The sequence below is a fragment of the Saccopteryx bilineata genome, chromosome 1, assembly GCF_036850765.1.
Source record: "Saccopteryx bilineata isolate mSacBil1 chromosome 1, mSacBil1_pri_phased_curated, whole genome shotgun sequence".
In the NCBI taxonomy this organism is placed as follows: domain Eukaryota; kingdom Metazoa; phylum Chordata; class Mammalia; order Chiroptera; family Emballonuridae; genus Saccopteryx; species Saccopteryx bilineata.
Window position 1 is genome coordinate 163,061,018 of NC_089490.1, and position 17,001 is coordinate 163,078,018.

Below are 17,001 nucleotides of genomic sequence, written 5' to 3' on the forward strand. Positions count from 1 at the left end.
GGATATGTAGAAATAAAGAAAATAAAGAGAAGGGGGAAAATATAAATTTTAGAAACTGTGGGTTCTAGAAAGAACCAGCAAAAGGGAACTCTGGGAAGATTGGGGGTATTCTACAATATTACATACACCGCGCCCTGCCTATGCTGCTTCCAAAAATCAATTTTCTATTGGAGACCTACTTCCATTCTTTTCTCATTCTGTTTCATAGGGACAAGCTAAAGTGTGGCTTTGGTGAATGTTTTCTGTTTCATTTCATTCACAGAAATATGCAACTATCACCACATACACACATTAGTTTAGCCTTTTAGAAATGAGCTTCATGCCTATTTTATATCAGAGACCCTTGGATCTAGGATGTTAAACAGTCAGATATGTGTACATGCCCACATGCGTGCACGCACACACACACGCACACGGCAGGGGTGAGGGATTTTCTGGATCCTAAGTCCATCCAAACCCTAGCTCTGAACACAGTATATTATGAGACTCGTGGGGCTGTAGGCTCTGTTTCATTGCAGTTCTATTGCAATTATTCTACATAATAAACAATCTCCAAATCTCAATGGCTTATCGTGTTTATTCTTGCTCAGAGGCCTTGGCTTGTGCCTCTTCTGGGCTCGTCTGAGATTGCCTGACTTAGGATGGGCTTGGATATAGGCTGTGAAGTGGGTTCAGGTCTGCTCCATGGGTCTTCTCATTTCGGGACCACAAAGCATGCTTTCTCCATGGAGGCGTACAGGAAAGCAAGAAGGTGAGCAGAAACACACAAGATTTTGCTCAGAATTGGCATACAGTCATCTGTTCTCATTTCCTGTGTCATGGTTGGTGGGTACAGTACTCCACTCACAGGGCACCCTAGAAGAGGAACGGAGGGAAAAAAGGGATTATTGACAAACCATCTTATCTACCTCAGGGACTATGATTTGCTAAAACTTTATGTCTCTTTTGTTAGACCAGACTGTCTTATCAGCAAATACTCAAGAAAACAAGAAGGAGGAAGGAAAGAAGGAAGATTGTATGTAATTTCTCCCATTCTGTCCCCACCATGATGGCCCACTCATTCAGAAGAAAGCGTCTAATCATTAGAAAATAAGAAACACTTGAAATTTCAAAGGTGGTTAATCAGTTAAATATCTCACAGAGGCCAGTACCTGATAAAAATGGCAAATTCTGCACCAAAAGCTGTGTTTATCCTAAATGATTTCCTCTCACCTTTTTCCCCCATTCAGTTTGTCTGTGGAACCCACAAGGAGTAGTTTCTTGAAAGGACAAGCTATCCTGTAGGCATTTCTATCCTTAGAGCCTAACTCAGTACACAGTATGTGTCAACTGAGTAAATATCATGCAGATATTTAAAGACAATGTGAGCTTTTAACCATTTACTTAGTACTGAGCCTTTAAACATTTACTTAGCTTGAAAAGCAAAAGTGTGTCATTGTTTTCATCTTTCTAAATAGAATGTGAAAACTTAAGTTACTCCCTACTTAAGCAGAACCCTGTTTTCCCCTGAGAATCATCAAATTAATGAAAAAGAATTTAAATATTGCCCATATCTACCTCAGCATAAATAAAGCATTGGTTCTTAGAAAACATAAATATAGATTACATATTAAGTTTTTATTTTTCATAATGATACCAACTATAGAAGTGATTACAACTGTTAAAAAATAGAAATTGAACTGTTACTTTTTATTTGAAAACCATGATTGTGTGGGCACACAAAGATCTAAGTGTGGCATTACATTGAAAAAAAATAAGAAGAAAAACAAAGGATTTCTATTCTCTATTTTGTCCTTATTTAATAGTTCTCAAAATATGTTATTATTCTCCAAAAACACAAAAACAAAACCCTTTAGTTTTAAAGGAGAGTAAGTTGTAAATGTCAGCAATGAAGTAAATGGGGGTAGAGAGGCTAAAGAATAGTAAGGTTTTCCTATTAGCATAGCAATTAATGACTATTACTCTCAGTAATGTTTTGGTTCTCACCATTTAGATACGAGTTTCTAATATCTATTCAAAATAGAATGAACTAAAATGACTTCAATCAACTTTAGTACAAATGTGATGCTTGTGGATTCACTTTGTTTATTAATGTGACAAAGTATTTAATAAGTAAATTTAACCTCAAAATACAATCTTTGATGCAGGCAACCCATTTTTAAAATTTTTTCATTGAACATATTAATAATGTGATTGCATATTACATTCACTTAGAAAAAAGAAAGAAAAAGAAAAGACACAGAAAATGAAAGAATTGTTTATCCATACTCTTTTTGTTAAAATCACAAGATATAATGCATATGAATATTATCGAATAGTATTAGTGCTTTTGAAAGATAATTCCTAAACACAGGTGGGTCCAATAATAAGAAGAATAGAAACTAATAGATATCTCTGGTTCTACATTTGATCCTAAAGCCTACATTTACTGGGTTTACTAGATCTCATTAAGCTGAAAATGAGCAGTTATCAATCATGTCTCCTGTAGTCAACACAGACAGAACCAGTGCATAAGTTCTTAAATTTGAAGGCATAATTAAGAAAAAGAATATAATCAATCACAAAGTTTAAAATATTTTTGAAAGAAGACAATGCAATGGTTTTAGCATCAAACTAAATTTAAAAACAGAAGATGCATATGCAACTTGGAGATATTTTTACCTAAATACTGTCTTAAACCCCCTTTAATGCATTCACACACATTCTAGAACAGTACCACAAATAATCCTGATGAATAATACTTGATATAAAACTCCCCTTTCATCAGTGGAATAAAGAATTTGGTCCAAAAATCAGTGTGGAAAAGTACCTAACAGGCTTTATGTCTCTTTGATTCCTGTTTGAAGTTAAAGATAAAGGTCTTAGACTTCAGAGAAAAAGGGAATAGGAAGGTATATTATTACAATAAAGATGATGCAATAGACACAGAAAATATCCAATCCAAAAAAATGAATAGGAAGAGAAGTCACAAATATAATTCAACCTTAACTGAGCAAGTAAAAAAAAAATCAATATCTTAAGAAACACCAGTAACTAACAGCATGTACCTAAGAAAGATTTCCAGCGACAGCTGGATTTTACAGTTTCATCTAAGTGTTAAACCTGAGTCATGTCCTATAAAAAAGATGATGCTAAAACTTCCACAGCTGCAGCCGAAGTCAGAGATAGCCAGGTGACCCTTCAAAATCCCTTCGCCTTTTTGGTTGCACTTTTCTTATCTGGTGGCTGGAGCGATTAGTCGGGTTTATCACTTTGGAAATAATGCAGCTCTGCTATTACGATTCGCTGTTACATTTTATCTCTTAAAATAAAAACCTTATGTGGGAAATAAATACTGTGTTCTCAGCATCCTCCCTTTACTAAGGGTTATGAGGATCATAATCAGTATGAACGTGACATCTTCACCCTCCAGGATGATGAATGTCAACATCTCTGCTGTGTGGTTTGCTGCCTAGTACTCTTAGGAAACAGTCCTCATGGCAGTTCCTTTAGCTTCTTCAATATCAGCCTTATTCCAACTCCTCACCTGTTTTTAAACTTTTATTTATTCTTTGCCTTGGTTCTTATTTCTTTCTCTCTCTGGCTTTAGGTCTTAAATGAAGATCAACCAAATTTTGAGACTAGTATTATTTTGTCCTACAAACGTTACAAAATGCAAAATTCTTCTACAGGTTTTATACTAAGGAGAAAGGTAGGAGTAAGTGTACTATCATTTGGATTTTACCAAACCAAAAATTAATGAAGAGCCAATGTGATCTGAATAAAATCCCTAAGACAAAAGCAATGACACAGCAGGGAAGTTTCCAGCCTGTCTCAGAGAAAAAGCAGGTAGCTGTCTACTTGGGTCACTTGACCGTTCCACAGCCAGCATTCCTCATCACAGTTTATTTGACAATTTTCTGGGGAACTGGGAGAACCCACCAGGATTGATTGCCAGTAAGGGAGAATAAATTACCCTATTCAAAGGGCTATTTCAGCTAATTGAAAGAAGTACGCTATAATTTTTTATACCTCTTTTTCAAATAAAAGACACATTTGGATTGAGAAAAGAATTGACAAAATAATCATTCTCAAGTGATTTTTGGAAATTTTACATTATAGAGTGCCTAGAGGTAGGTTTACATTAGATTTTGTGATTCAAACTCCAGGTTTTGGTTTTTTATTTTCAATTACAGATTACATGCATGATTATATTAATTTTAGGTATACAGCATAATGTTTAGATATTTATATGATTTACAAAGTTATCCCCCCAAAATGTCTAGCAACCACCTGACCACCATACATAGTTATTATAATATTATTGGCCAGGTTCTGTTTTAATCAATTTCTTTTTTAAATTTAAGTTGCGCTGTTTGAAATGCATTTTAGATTGCTATTTCTGAATTGATTAATAGTGGCCTGGGTTATAATTTATAATTTAGTAAGTATAAGTTACTATAATTTTATAGTCTGGGTTATAATACAGGGGTGAGCAAAAGTAGGTTTACAGTTGTGAGTACACAACAATTTATTCTTGTATTAGATATATATATATGTATATATATTTAGCGAAAGAGAGAGGGGGGCAGAGAAAGACATACAGACAGAAAGGAGGAGAGATGAGAAGCATCAATTCTTCATTGAGACATCTTAGTTATTCATTGATTGCTTTCTCATATGTGCCTTGACTTGGGGGCTCCAGAGATCCAGTGACCCCTTCCTCAAGCCAGTGACCTTAGGCTCAAGCCAGCGACCTTTGGGCTCAGGTCAGCAACCATGGGGTCAAGTCTATGATCCCATGCTCAAGCCAGGGACCACGAGCTCAAGCTGGTGAGTTGCGCTCAAGCCAGATAAACCTGAGCTCAAGCTGGAGACCTCAGGATTTTGAACCTGGGTCTTCAGAGTTCCAAGCTGACACTCTTATCTAATGCGTCATCACCTGGTCAGGCATATTATTAATTATTAATTATTGTATTATTTTCCATATGAACAACTGTAAACCTCCTTTTGCCTCATTCTGTATAATAACTATTTACTCATCAATGCTTTGTCATCTATGAGCTGTAGTCTAGAACATTGTTGGCCCTAGCAAGCAAAATGACTGCCTTTGTGTGGAGTAGGGTAGAGGCATGAATCTTGGCAGGCCTCTCAATGACAGCACATGGTACCATGCTTCTGGTACAGCTTACCCAATGTACTTGCAAGGGAGTATAATCTAAAACTGTTGCTACTCACTAATCTTATCAAAGACTAGTGCAAAAGTTAATTTAGTGTTGGAAGATTGGCTGAGATGTATGCAATCTATGTATTCCTCTGAATCAGAGAGCACAGAGTCAAACGACTTCAGAGGTCTACTACCTGGACTCTATTTTTTGTACTTCTTTCCAATTGATTTTACTGACACTACGTGGTGAGAAAAATTTTGGCTGAAGATTGGGGAGGTTTCTTTTTCTAGGTCGCACTCTAATAATTAACAGCTTCTTTCTATGAAACAGTGAGTTTTGTTCTCTTGACAAAGCTACTTTAGTTTTCTAGTCAAGATCTCGTAATCAGTGATCAGATTATAATCCACGCTCGTCCTCCATTCTGTGTTTGTAGGATCCTTGTTTTTGCTTCAGGAGCACACACACTGGTACCTGCTCCATCCACTCCCTCAGCCACTGAGGCTGGCTCTGTCTGCCTTCCGGGCTCAGGGTAGGGTTCTTCTTTGTTCTGACGTTGTTGGGGCTGACAGTGAGTAGTTCTGACTAATGAGTTTTGAACAATGACCTGTGCCACTTCTAGCCTGGAGTATTATTCCCAAAAGGGAAGCCCATCAGTGCCCTCGTTTTCCTCTGCTATGAGGGTCATTCCAGTTTTCCAACTGAGGTCACAGTGAGGATGACAATGACATCAAAAGTCCAGAGTTACTGTTAGACTTAAAGTGGTCATGGAATGTCTTTTCTTATTTCAAGCCAGTGAGATTTGTGGAATTTGTTATTGTATCATATTCTAGCCTGAATCTTCCTATGCCTACTTCCTTGTGTCACTGGAAGAGTAGAGGTGAAGAAATTCATGCTCAGGCAAGCTCCCTGAGCATGACTGCTTCCCAGGGTCAAGGTGGGATTGATTCCAATCTTTATCGTCAGGATGAATGGTAATGATAAAATCCAATTACATACATATTATTTGGAACACAAGAAGAAGCAGGCTTTCTCTATTTTCTAATGATAAATAACTGCAAGGTAGAATGAACGCATGTTTTTTGGAAAAAATAACATGATATAAGAAGTCTACAGGATGTGATGCTTATATTCCTTTCCTTGCATTATGAAACATTTTTTTAGACTGAAAAAGATAAGAGCTTGCAATAATCTAGCTCTGCACACTCAAATAATTTACCCAGGCTGATCTCTTTCTGTATTATCACTTGACAAATAGGCAGTGGTCTCCTAGCTCGCAAAAGCACTTCATTACAATTAATGTAAGAATGGCGTTAAGGAGACTTTCATTGTACTTCAAAGGATAAAATATTTCCCTGGCCTAATGTTGCTTCCACAGAGCACCTAGTTTGTTTTTATATGATAAGTACAATTCTTATTCTCCCTTTGCTACATTGTCTGCTAGGAAGTTGATTATCCATTTTAGGAACAAAACCAAAAAGTAGAGAGGACTTTATAATATGTGTATTGTGCACTGACCTCACTTTTAACTATTAGGTAAAAGTTAAAGAGCCTGGGATGTTAAGATCCAGAGATTTATTTTTCCTTAGTGTGTTCACAGTTGTAAATTTATAGTGGTAGCTGAAATAGGAGCAGCCTAGTAACTAGGTGATGTAGAATAGTAGTTATGTTTAGGGACTCCAGAGACAGATTAGTTGTATTCAACTATGTATGTGAAGGAATGTCAGTACTAGTTCAAGGTCAATAATTAATGGTAAATCTTGTCTATTTTACTCATCTTTGTAATTACAACACTAAGAACAGAACTTGGGTACATTAATGATGTTCAATAAATATTAAATGAGAAAACAAGTAAATGAATGCCTGTAGCAACGAAAGTAAGTTGGGAGTGAATCAAGAAGGGATTTATACACTGTAAAACTGATTTTAGGTAGGTATTTAATGTCTAATACTGAGGAGAGATTGCTGCTTAAAATAGAATTAGGGTTCCAACAGCACAGTGGATGATGGGACTGTTAGAGAGGTGAGCCAGAAGGATGAGCTGAATTAGAACGAAACTGCCCCAAGGGACAGAGAGCGAGGCTGGAACCAAGGTGATAATTCTGAATCACATGGGGAGTGTGTTATAGGTCATGAGTATGTTACAAATGTGTTGAAGTAAGAACTGCTGTCTTTATTTAAAGTTCCTAAGCCTAGAATGTCAAACTACTGAGGTTCAGAGTTTGCTGTGCTTGCAGAGACAGTAAGGGTGGAGGAGGAAAAAAAGAGTTGAGATAACCAAATGGAGTAAGAGGAGAGAATGAAGAAAGTAGGCTGTTTAAGCCTCAACAATTGGGAGCTGTTCACAATGAGCAGATGCTGGCAGATACAAAGGATGTTCATATGTCTGCTATCATTGAAAGCATCCGCTGGATTATATTGGAAATTAAAATTTTAATTTAATCTATTTGGTTCATGTCATTATACATTTAGGTTGGTAAAAAATGCCCACATACTTTATGACTCATTTTCCAGAAATAGTGTAGCTTAAGACAATGCCTTTGAAAGCACAATTACATCTTCCGGGGAAGTATGTGTCTGAAGGCAACCAGAAATTTCCGACATAACTACAGAACTTATGAAATTTATATTTATACTTTATAAGGAGATAGGTCTGTGAAGGAATGTTAGTACAGTAGTTGAAGGTCAATTATTAATAGTAAATCTTGTCTGTTTTACTCATCTTTGTAACGACAACACTAAGAACAGAACTTTACAAACAGATGGACACTTAGCATAGCACTCAAATAAAATGAAGGCATACTTCTCTCTGCTCAGTAGAGACCATTCTGATTAGCCGAAGTCATGGTTAAGATCCAGGAGGTGACACAAAGAACTCCTTTGTTGATATATTTTATATGTTGATATATTTCTTGACACTTTGTTGGAAGTGTCAAGAAATGACTTCCTTAAAAAATAAATAATCCAATCCAAGGTGTTAGCAACGCATTACTCTTGAAAGTGACTTACTTCATATGAATCATTACCTACGATTCATTCTTCCCCAGGATTTTAACATTTCACACTTACATTTATCTATCCATTCATTCAGCAAATATGTGTACACATGCCAAACATGCTTCTCATGGTGAGCAAAACAGAGATGCTGTCTGCTCTCAAAGAATTCACAGTTTAAACATACACGAACAAGAAATAAGCAATTGCAATGCAACATATTCAGGTAAGCATAGGCGCCTGAATAGATTTTGAACAGACTTGGGCAATCCTGAGACCTAAAGAGCCAACTGGGAAAAGTTGCAGGGAGGTGTTCCCTTATTGGATTTGCTTCTTCCTTCACTGTGTTTCTCCCAAATATTGAACCTCTTTCCCTTTTAAACCACAAGCTAAATTTGATCAAGATTTCCACAAGCTGGCATTTGACAAAAACAACTTTACCAAATATTCAAGATGAGAAGAAAAGAAAAAAAAATACAGAAGATACAAACAACATTGAAATAGTCAAATCTCCAAAGTGTGGTTTTGTTCCTTAAGGTAGCTACACACTGGTCTAGAGGAGGAAGTAGAGCATCCTTGTTTACATCTAGCCTGAAGTTCTGCTCACCAGGGCTATATCTTCTTGGGAAAGGGAAATTTATTTCTATCAGTGAGAAAGCAAACTTCTAAGAACCTATCCATTTCCTAGGAAAAGCTCAAAATATAGTTCTCATAAATACTTTTCACTATTATTTCTAACTTTTGGAAAATGAGATCCCCCCACCCCCACACACATCTAATTGGCATGCCTAAAGTAAAAAATAAAATGAGTAGTCTCGTGCTTATTTCACAAAAGGTAGTGATTTTACTGATACTGCTTGCACGGTATAATGCTTCTGCTGTGTAATACCTGCACATGTACAATGAAAAATACTATCTTTGAGAACATACTATCTTTGAGCAATTGCCAATGGTAGAGCAAATCACTGTCCATTTAACCTGAGAGCAAGATTAAAGCAATTTTTTAAAAGTTACTGAATTGTTCTCTCCAAAGGAGCCGTTTCTAGGAAATAGTCTATTTCTTCCTTTTACTCTTCCTTTTCTTTCATTTCTTAGAGTTTCTTCTCCTAATAATAATAATAATTTAAAAGTTCTCTGTTTTTTCTGTTTTTCCCCTTTTATTCTGTTTTCTTCCTTACCTTTAAGGTGACAGAATACAACAAGACCCATGGCTAAGACATCATCAGAGTCAAGGAGGCTAATGGGATGGCAGGACCAGAGGCTAGGAGTCAAGGTGATGGGAGCCAGCAGGGCTTTTAGGTGTGGGGCCAGAACCAATGAAGCAGCTGGGACCAATGAAACTCAGGCTGGGGACGGCCAGCAAAATTAAAATATTAGTTACATTTGTGTTGTATAATCAAATATATGTTAAAGAAAAATGGGAGCCATTTTTTCCATTGTCAGAAAGTATTACATATACAGAAAAAATAAATACTAGAATGAGCTCTGTGGTATTGAGTTGGACCTTAAAACACCAGTGTCAATTCATGTTTTAAATATAAATATATGCTAGATATTTTTATATATGTTATATAATCATATAAATATATAATTGCATATAATTATAAAATATATAGTATTACATATGTTATAAATTATGAAATACTTTTATATATATACAAGGGTTAGAAAAATAAGTTTACAGTTGTGTACACAAAATAGTTTATTCTTGTATTATTATTTATTAATTATTATATTATTTATTTGTATCACAACTGTAAGCCTACTTTTTTCCCGCCCCTGTAAATATAATTTCAAGCTCTAGGTACTAAGAAGGCCTAGAAAACGTGACTCCCAGGGAGCAGTGAGCACACCCAATGCCCAGATCCTGGTTTCTAAAAGCTGTTCTTCACTAAAGAAAGGATTCTAAGAGCAAAGGCTGACTTTAGAACTGGAACAGGAAAAATATAATTTGGAATACCTTGTGCCAGAAAGTTAGGATGTACTCAAATCATGATGAAGACTTGCCAAAGAGAAGACATGGCTAACTTTTAGGGCTTCCTACTGACCCAATCTAGGTAAGGTGAACACCAATATAAATAGTGATGTTAATGCATAGTAACTCATTGAACAAAATTGTTATTCTTAGTCCATAATAATATAAATAAATGAGTGAATAAACAAATGAGAGAGAGAGAGAGAGAGAGACTTCTCTTCCCACATAATGCTAACTAATAAATGTAGAGGAAATAATAGAATTAGAAAATCATTATTTGTAAATCATCATTGTAATAATGGATTCAGGAAAGTATCACTGATGTCTAGACAGTGAATAGTTAAAGAATACAAGGATATTTATGCAGTTTCAAATTATCTCCACACAAGGGAGAATTAGTAACTTTATGGTAGAGAAATTTAGTGGCAAATACCTTAACCAACTGATCAACATTGAGTGCCTTTTGACTGATACGTTATTAAGAACAGTATATCACTATTCCTATTAAAATCCTATTATCTGAGTCTAAAATGAGGAAATATCAGATAAACCAAAAGTAAAAGACATTAAAAAAATAGCTGGTCTTCACTCATCCAAAATATCAAAGTCTTAAAAGGCAAGAAAAGATGCCTGACCAGGCGGTGGTGCAGTGGATAAAGCGTCGGACTGGGATGCAGAGGACCCAGGTTCGAGACCCCGAGGTTGCCAGCTTGAGCACGGCTCATCTGGCTTGAGCAAAAAAATAAAAATAATAAAGCTTACTAGCTTGGATCCAAGGTTGCTGGCTCAAGCAAGGGGTTACTCGGTCTGCTGAAGACCCAAGGTCAAGGCACATATGAGAGGGCAGTCAATGAACAACCAAGTTGTTGCAATGAAAAACTGATGATTGATGCTTCTCATCTCTCTCTCCATTCCTGTCTGTCTGTCCCTATCTATCCCTCTCTCTCTGACTCTCTCGCTGTCCTTGTAAAAAAAAAAAAAAAAAAAAAAAAAGGCAAGAAAGGGCAGGGCAAATGTTCCATATTGAGGACTAAAAAGATGTGATGATAAAATGCAACACATGATTCTAGATTAAATTCTGGACTAAAAGTAAATTATTTTGTGTGTTAACAGGTGCATTATTGAAACAATTGGTGAAATGGGAATGAGGTTTTAGGATTAAATGGTAGTGTTTTATCAATGTTATTTTTCTGATTTTGTTGGATATATTATTGTCATGTAGGAGAGTATTCTTTTCTTCTAGAAAATACAGGTAAGTATTTAGGGGTAATGGGGCATCATGTCTACATTTTAGACTCAAATAGTTCAGAAAGAAAAGCACAGATATAGATATAATAATAAAGACAGAGATATATGAACAGACAAATGTTAACTGCAGACATGGGAGTTCTTTTTACTGTTCTTGCAACATCTGTAAGGTTAAAATTATTTCAAAATAAAATACTTTTTAATGAAAGAAATATGGAGCTAAAATGGTAGTAAATAGCATTATCTGTTTTTCAATGTTACTTAAGACTTTTTCAAGCATTATATTATCATGAAAGTATGTTTTAATGTTATATTATACTTTTCAAGCATTATACTATACTACCCTTAAAGGTGAAGTTATATTTTATCTTAATTTTTCTTTCATCATATGTATGATATAGCATCTCAATTAAAAAAGAAATTAGCAAAACTATTTGTTTTAAAATATGACTAGTAGATAAACTTGCAAAAGTAATTACTAACAAATTTCTTAAGAAAAAAAAAAGTTGATATTTTATTTTTTGTCCCTGAGCTGGTATATAAATTGTATAATTTAGAATCAGACATTTGGTTTCGTCCTCAGTGGAAACAACGATACAACCAATTGCTCCCTCTCTCTTTCTCTCTTGGCTAGGTATCATACGTCAAAGCTATTGACATTTGGATGGCAGTATGCCTACTTTTTGTGTTTTCAGCACTTCTGGAATACGCAGCTGTAAATTTTGTGTCAAGACAACACAAAGAACTTCTGAGATTTCGACGAAAGAGAAAGAATAAGGTAAGTGATTAAATGTATTGGGTTCACTTGGATACTGACTTTCACTAAAAAGTGAATTTGTTATATTTAATGGGCTGTGCAGAGAGTGCAGACTGGGAGCTAAATGGTATAATGTTCCTTTGATTTTGTCCAACTGAAACTTAAATGGTCAAAAATAGCTTCAGGAAGAAAATGGTGACGTCTAGCTATACTTGACAATATGTCTGGTGACATGGAGCTTTATCAACTTCTTTCTATTGTATTTCTGGAATGAGATCTTTTTTTGCTTACATTAACAAAATTTTATTATTTCTTATTTGCAGTGTTAGAGTGCTTTTGATGCTTTTACTTGACATAAGTCATCAAATATAGCTATTAAAGTTATTTCTTTTTTTGAACTAATTCCTTTGTTTCCATCAAATATTACCTTTTTATTAACACTTTGATATTTATGTAAAACTATGTGGTCTCTTTTTGTATGCATACTTGGATGTTTTCAAGACATTTCTTCTAAATTCCCATGGGAAGCACTGTAGGGTATTATTTTTGTATTGTTAACGCCTGATAAATGAAACCTAGAAGAAATGTTATTTAGAACATTGTTAAGAGATCAAAGGAAATTGTAGAATAATCTCCTAATTGAACTTGAAAGTACAGAATGGGGTTGTTCCTTTCTATTAAGACTTGTAATGTCATCCCTTTTTACATGCACATAGATTTAATCAACCCCTTTTCTTTTCTGTAAGGAAGAGTTTCTATTAACCAGTACACCTATGATTTTACTTCTTTTAATGTTAATGTGCCAGCTGATATTTGTAAGCAAATGGATTCTTAAGTAATGGACAAATAGCAAAGTTCATATAGTGTGCATATTTAAGGACTTAATTTTTTTAAAGGATTCTTTCTGTTTTCTGAATTACTAGCTATGATTTATAGATTCATAAAACCTTTTTTAAAGCAGTATGTCTCAGTTCTGACACTACTCAGTTATCTTCTAAAGCCATAACTTATTCGGTCTTGTCTAATTGACGGTCTAAGTCATCACTTGCTCCAATAAATACTCAATTTAGTGTGGCAGAGAAGGAACATCAGCATTGAGATACTTTGGGTAATGCACTGGACCAAAAACAATGCTAGATCTTTTTTTTTTAATATTCTTTTATATTTTATTTTTTTTGTATTTTTCTGAAGTTGGAAACGGGGAGGCAGTCAGACTCCCGCATGTGCCCGACTGGGATCCACCCGGCATGCCCACCAGGGGGCGATTCTCCACCCATCTGGGGCATCGCTCTGTTGCAACCAGGGCCATCCTAGTACCTGAAGCAGAGGCCACAGAGCCATCCTCAGCACCTGGGCCAACTTTGCTCCAATGGAGCCTTGGCTGCGGGAGGGGAAGAGAGAGACAGAAAGGAAGGAGAGAGGGAGGGGTGCAGAAGCAGATGGGCGCTTCTCCTGTGTGCCCTGGCCGGGAATCAAACTGGGACTCCTGCATGCCAGGCCGACGCTCTACCACTGAGCCAACCGGCCAGGGCCTAGATCTTGTATTTGATCAAATTTCTATGAAAAGCATGTAATTTGTATATTAAAACATATATTGATGGGAGATTAAGTTTTTTAATCTTCTTCCCCTGACCTCATCCCTGTGAGCTGGAATTTTCTTATACTTTTCTCATTCTGCCTACTCTCCATTTCTCTCTTTTCCCTCTCCCTAACTTCTGCCTCCCTTCCTACCTATTTGTTCCCCCATACTCTCTTGAGGCCTGAAATTGGCTGAAACACTGTAACAGGACAAAATAATCCCATATCACAAGACTGAAAACTCCTGTCTTTCTTTCCCCTTAGTAACTGATGAAGACAATTTTTCTCTTCAAATCTCATTAATCTTAAATAAGACAATACTTATTTCCCCCTCTAATTTTGGTTTGCTTTTTCACATTTATTTTACACTCCCCTACCTTCCTCCTCCTTTCTACAATTTCGAATGTCTCAACCATGTGCTGCAAACACTAGAAATGAGGAGTATTACACATGTGGTGTCCAAATCCAGGCTGAAAGCTCAGACATTATCTATTCTCACCACACATCCAACCGTCACAGTATCCAGTGGATGACATAATAGAGTACAAGTTTACTTGCTTAATTCCTGCTCTTCCTTTCAAAATTTATTGTTACTAAAGCATCACTTTATTCAGTTTTATCACCTATAATATTTGAATATTGGGATACTAATATTTGACACTCCTTCTTTAGCTCAATGAAAGACAGCAAGATTAATTTTTCTAGTGTATCGTACTTTAGAAAAATGCAGAAATGCAAAAATAATATGTTATTATTTTCTAATTATTATTTGAAACACACAGAGAAAATATTTAATTAAGATTTAGTGTAGGAAAAGAATATTTTAATCTATTTTTTAGTTCATTTCATACTTTGAAAAGTAGATACCTTGCATATGTGAAAATCTATTCATTGTTGCATGATTGTTAATATACCTGGTATATGCAATTAAAACCAATTGTGCAATGATATTTAATCATGTTTGCCTTGATTCTCTGGTTTCTCAATCCCTCTTGGTCCACTTTACCTTCCCACAGACAGAAGCTTTTGCATTGGAGAAGTTTTACCGTTTCTCAGACACGGTAAATTGACTTTCTTAACTCTAAGTAGAGGAATGTGATCATCAGTAAAAACGCGAAGAGCATTTTCTGCACCCAGGCAGTGTTTGGTGGGGAAACAAGGCCCCTTGCATATTTAAAGCCAAACAACCATCATCCCCTTTCAGTTAAGAACATCCTCTTTTTCTAACAACTCCATTTGTCTTCCCTCGCTCAGTAAAAGGATATTCCATTATTCTCTTTCATCTTGTTAACCAACTAATTTAATCATTCAAAAGAATTTTTAATGTGTATTAAACAAAAATATTACATAGATGTTATTATAGTCTTCATAGAAGAGTGCTTTGACAAAATTAGTTTCAAAATAAATGGGAAAGTTAATTACAAAGAGTTCTAAAAGCAGCTCCTCTTCCAGAAAATAGAAACGTAGAAATAAGGCAAAAATAAAAATCTTTTTTTAATTTATATATCCTTAGAACCTATTCGAAAGGTTAAAATATGTTGAGATTTTTTTATAGAAAATAAATAATTTTGGTTTTGATAGCAGCATTGTTTAAAATGTTTTATTAAAAAGAGCTCATAGGGACATATGTCCTAATTCACTTTTTTATATTATAATATATAATCACTTAGCTATTTTTCTTTTCTACCAAAATTTCAAATTTGTTCCCAACATAGCTAATAGCCACTTCTTTTTTGTTTTTTCATCCTTAAAATTTTGTTTTACATGATCCAGTTACTTTTACTTGATTAACTTAACTATAATTTAAAAATATTTTTAGTTGCATTGAATTTGCATAATCACATATAGTAGCATTTTGGGGAGAGGTATATATACTGCTCACAAAAATTAGGAGATATTTTAAAATGAATATGAAGCTATAAAATGTCCCCTAATTTTTGTGAGCTGTATATTTAAATTTCCAGTAACTAAGCAGTTAATGTTTATTGGAGCTTTCGTATAAAAGATATACATTTAATTAAATATTGTTTACAAAACAGTGCAAAAAGAACTTTAATGAAAATCAGGTTTACCTCATTAATAGTCAATTCTGACTTAATTTTTAAAAGGAAGCAGAATGATTTGCAAATACATTCATTAAAAATGCATCCCATTTATTTTATAATAATCTGTAAAAATTTGGGGTTAATCATTTTAATATTAAAGACTGTTTTTCTTAATCTAATAACTCTCTGGGCTGACTAAATTTACCATTTATAAAAAACAAGAACTATGTTTGAAAACAGATTGATCAGTCTAAATCTTTAAATCAACAAAATCAAAATGAGTCGAATTGTTGACCCAATTTCCTTTTTTTTTAATGAGTACTACCGATTTACTTGAGTTTGTTTTTAGAACTCTAACTTGATAGAATATACAAAATACAATAGCATCATTATAGAAAGTTTCTCACAACAGGGGACCTTTTAGTGATGTAAATATTATTTCTAGAAAAGTATTAACTTGGTTCAGCATTGGTTTAGGCAATGTAGACAATCTTTTATGCCTTACTTTGTCTTCTATGAAGGTTCAAGTGAACCTTTTGTCTATTGTGAAAGAATAAAAGTTTGCTCTTGTGTCAAATTTCCCCACCCCACACTGTCATAGCCTGCTGTGTGCACATTACCCACCGCACCTGGTCATGGCTGCTTGTCCTCAGCGCTGTGTATGTGTGGGTGTATGCATGACATGAAAGAGTTTTGGTTAGAAGTTGTACTTCCCATGAATGATATCAGTATATCAGTCCTGTAGGGTTACTAAGACATACCAAAATATTTCTAAACATATGTGATTTGTGAAGCGATGTGAATGAGGTGGATTGCTTTAATGCATTTCATGTAGCTTCATCTGCGTTGCCGTGTAATGTAATGATGAGATGGCTTACTGAGAAAAAACATTCACACCGTGTTCTGGTATCTTCATCTTTCTAGTTACTGTACATTAATTGTTATTTATATACAGAGATAAAATAAGCATGGACTATTAGTTCTAGATTTTGAAAATAATTGCCAAGTTTATATTTTGTTAGGTGTGAGAGTTGTCTTTTTAAAATAAAGATATCATGGAGTATGTTCTGACTGTCTGTACAAAAACATCACTTTTATTTGCTTATGTCTTTATATGCTGTCTTACTTCAAAATAATTCAAGGTAACTTTTAAAAATAACAAATAATTGATTTTTTTCCCTTGTACATTTTGTCAGTCTGTAGTCTTAAGACAAATAAACGTACATGTACACTATTTTGGTTGAAGAGATTGAGGCTCCA

At 34.9% G+C, this 17,001-nt stretch overlaps 1 protein-coding gene across 1 annotated transcript in view; it reads left to right on the plus strand.

The window, feature by feature from the left end:
* Nucleotides 1-17,001, plus strand: part of GLRA3 (glycine receptor alpha 3) — a 175,842-nt gene that overhangs the window by 145,454 nt on the left and 13,387 nt on the right. Inside the window, exon 8 of the mRNA XM_066253420.1 lies at nt 11,996-12,139. Within this exon, the coding sequence (XP_066109517.1) occupies nt 11,996-12,139 (144 nt within the window). The remainder of the gene's footprint in view (nt 1-11,995; nt 12,140-17,001) is intronic.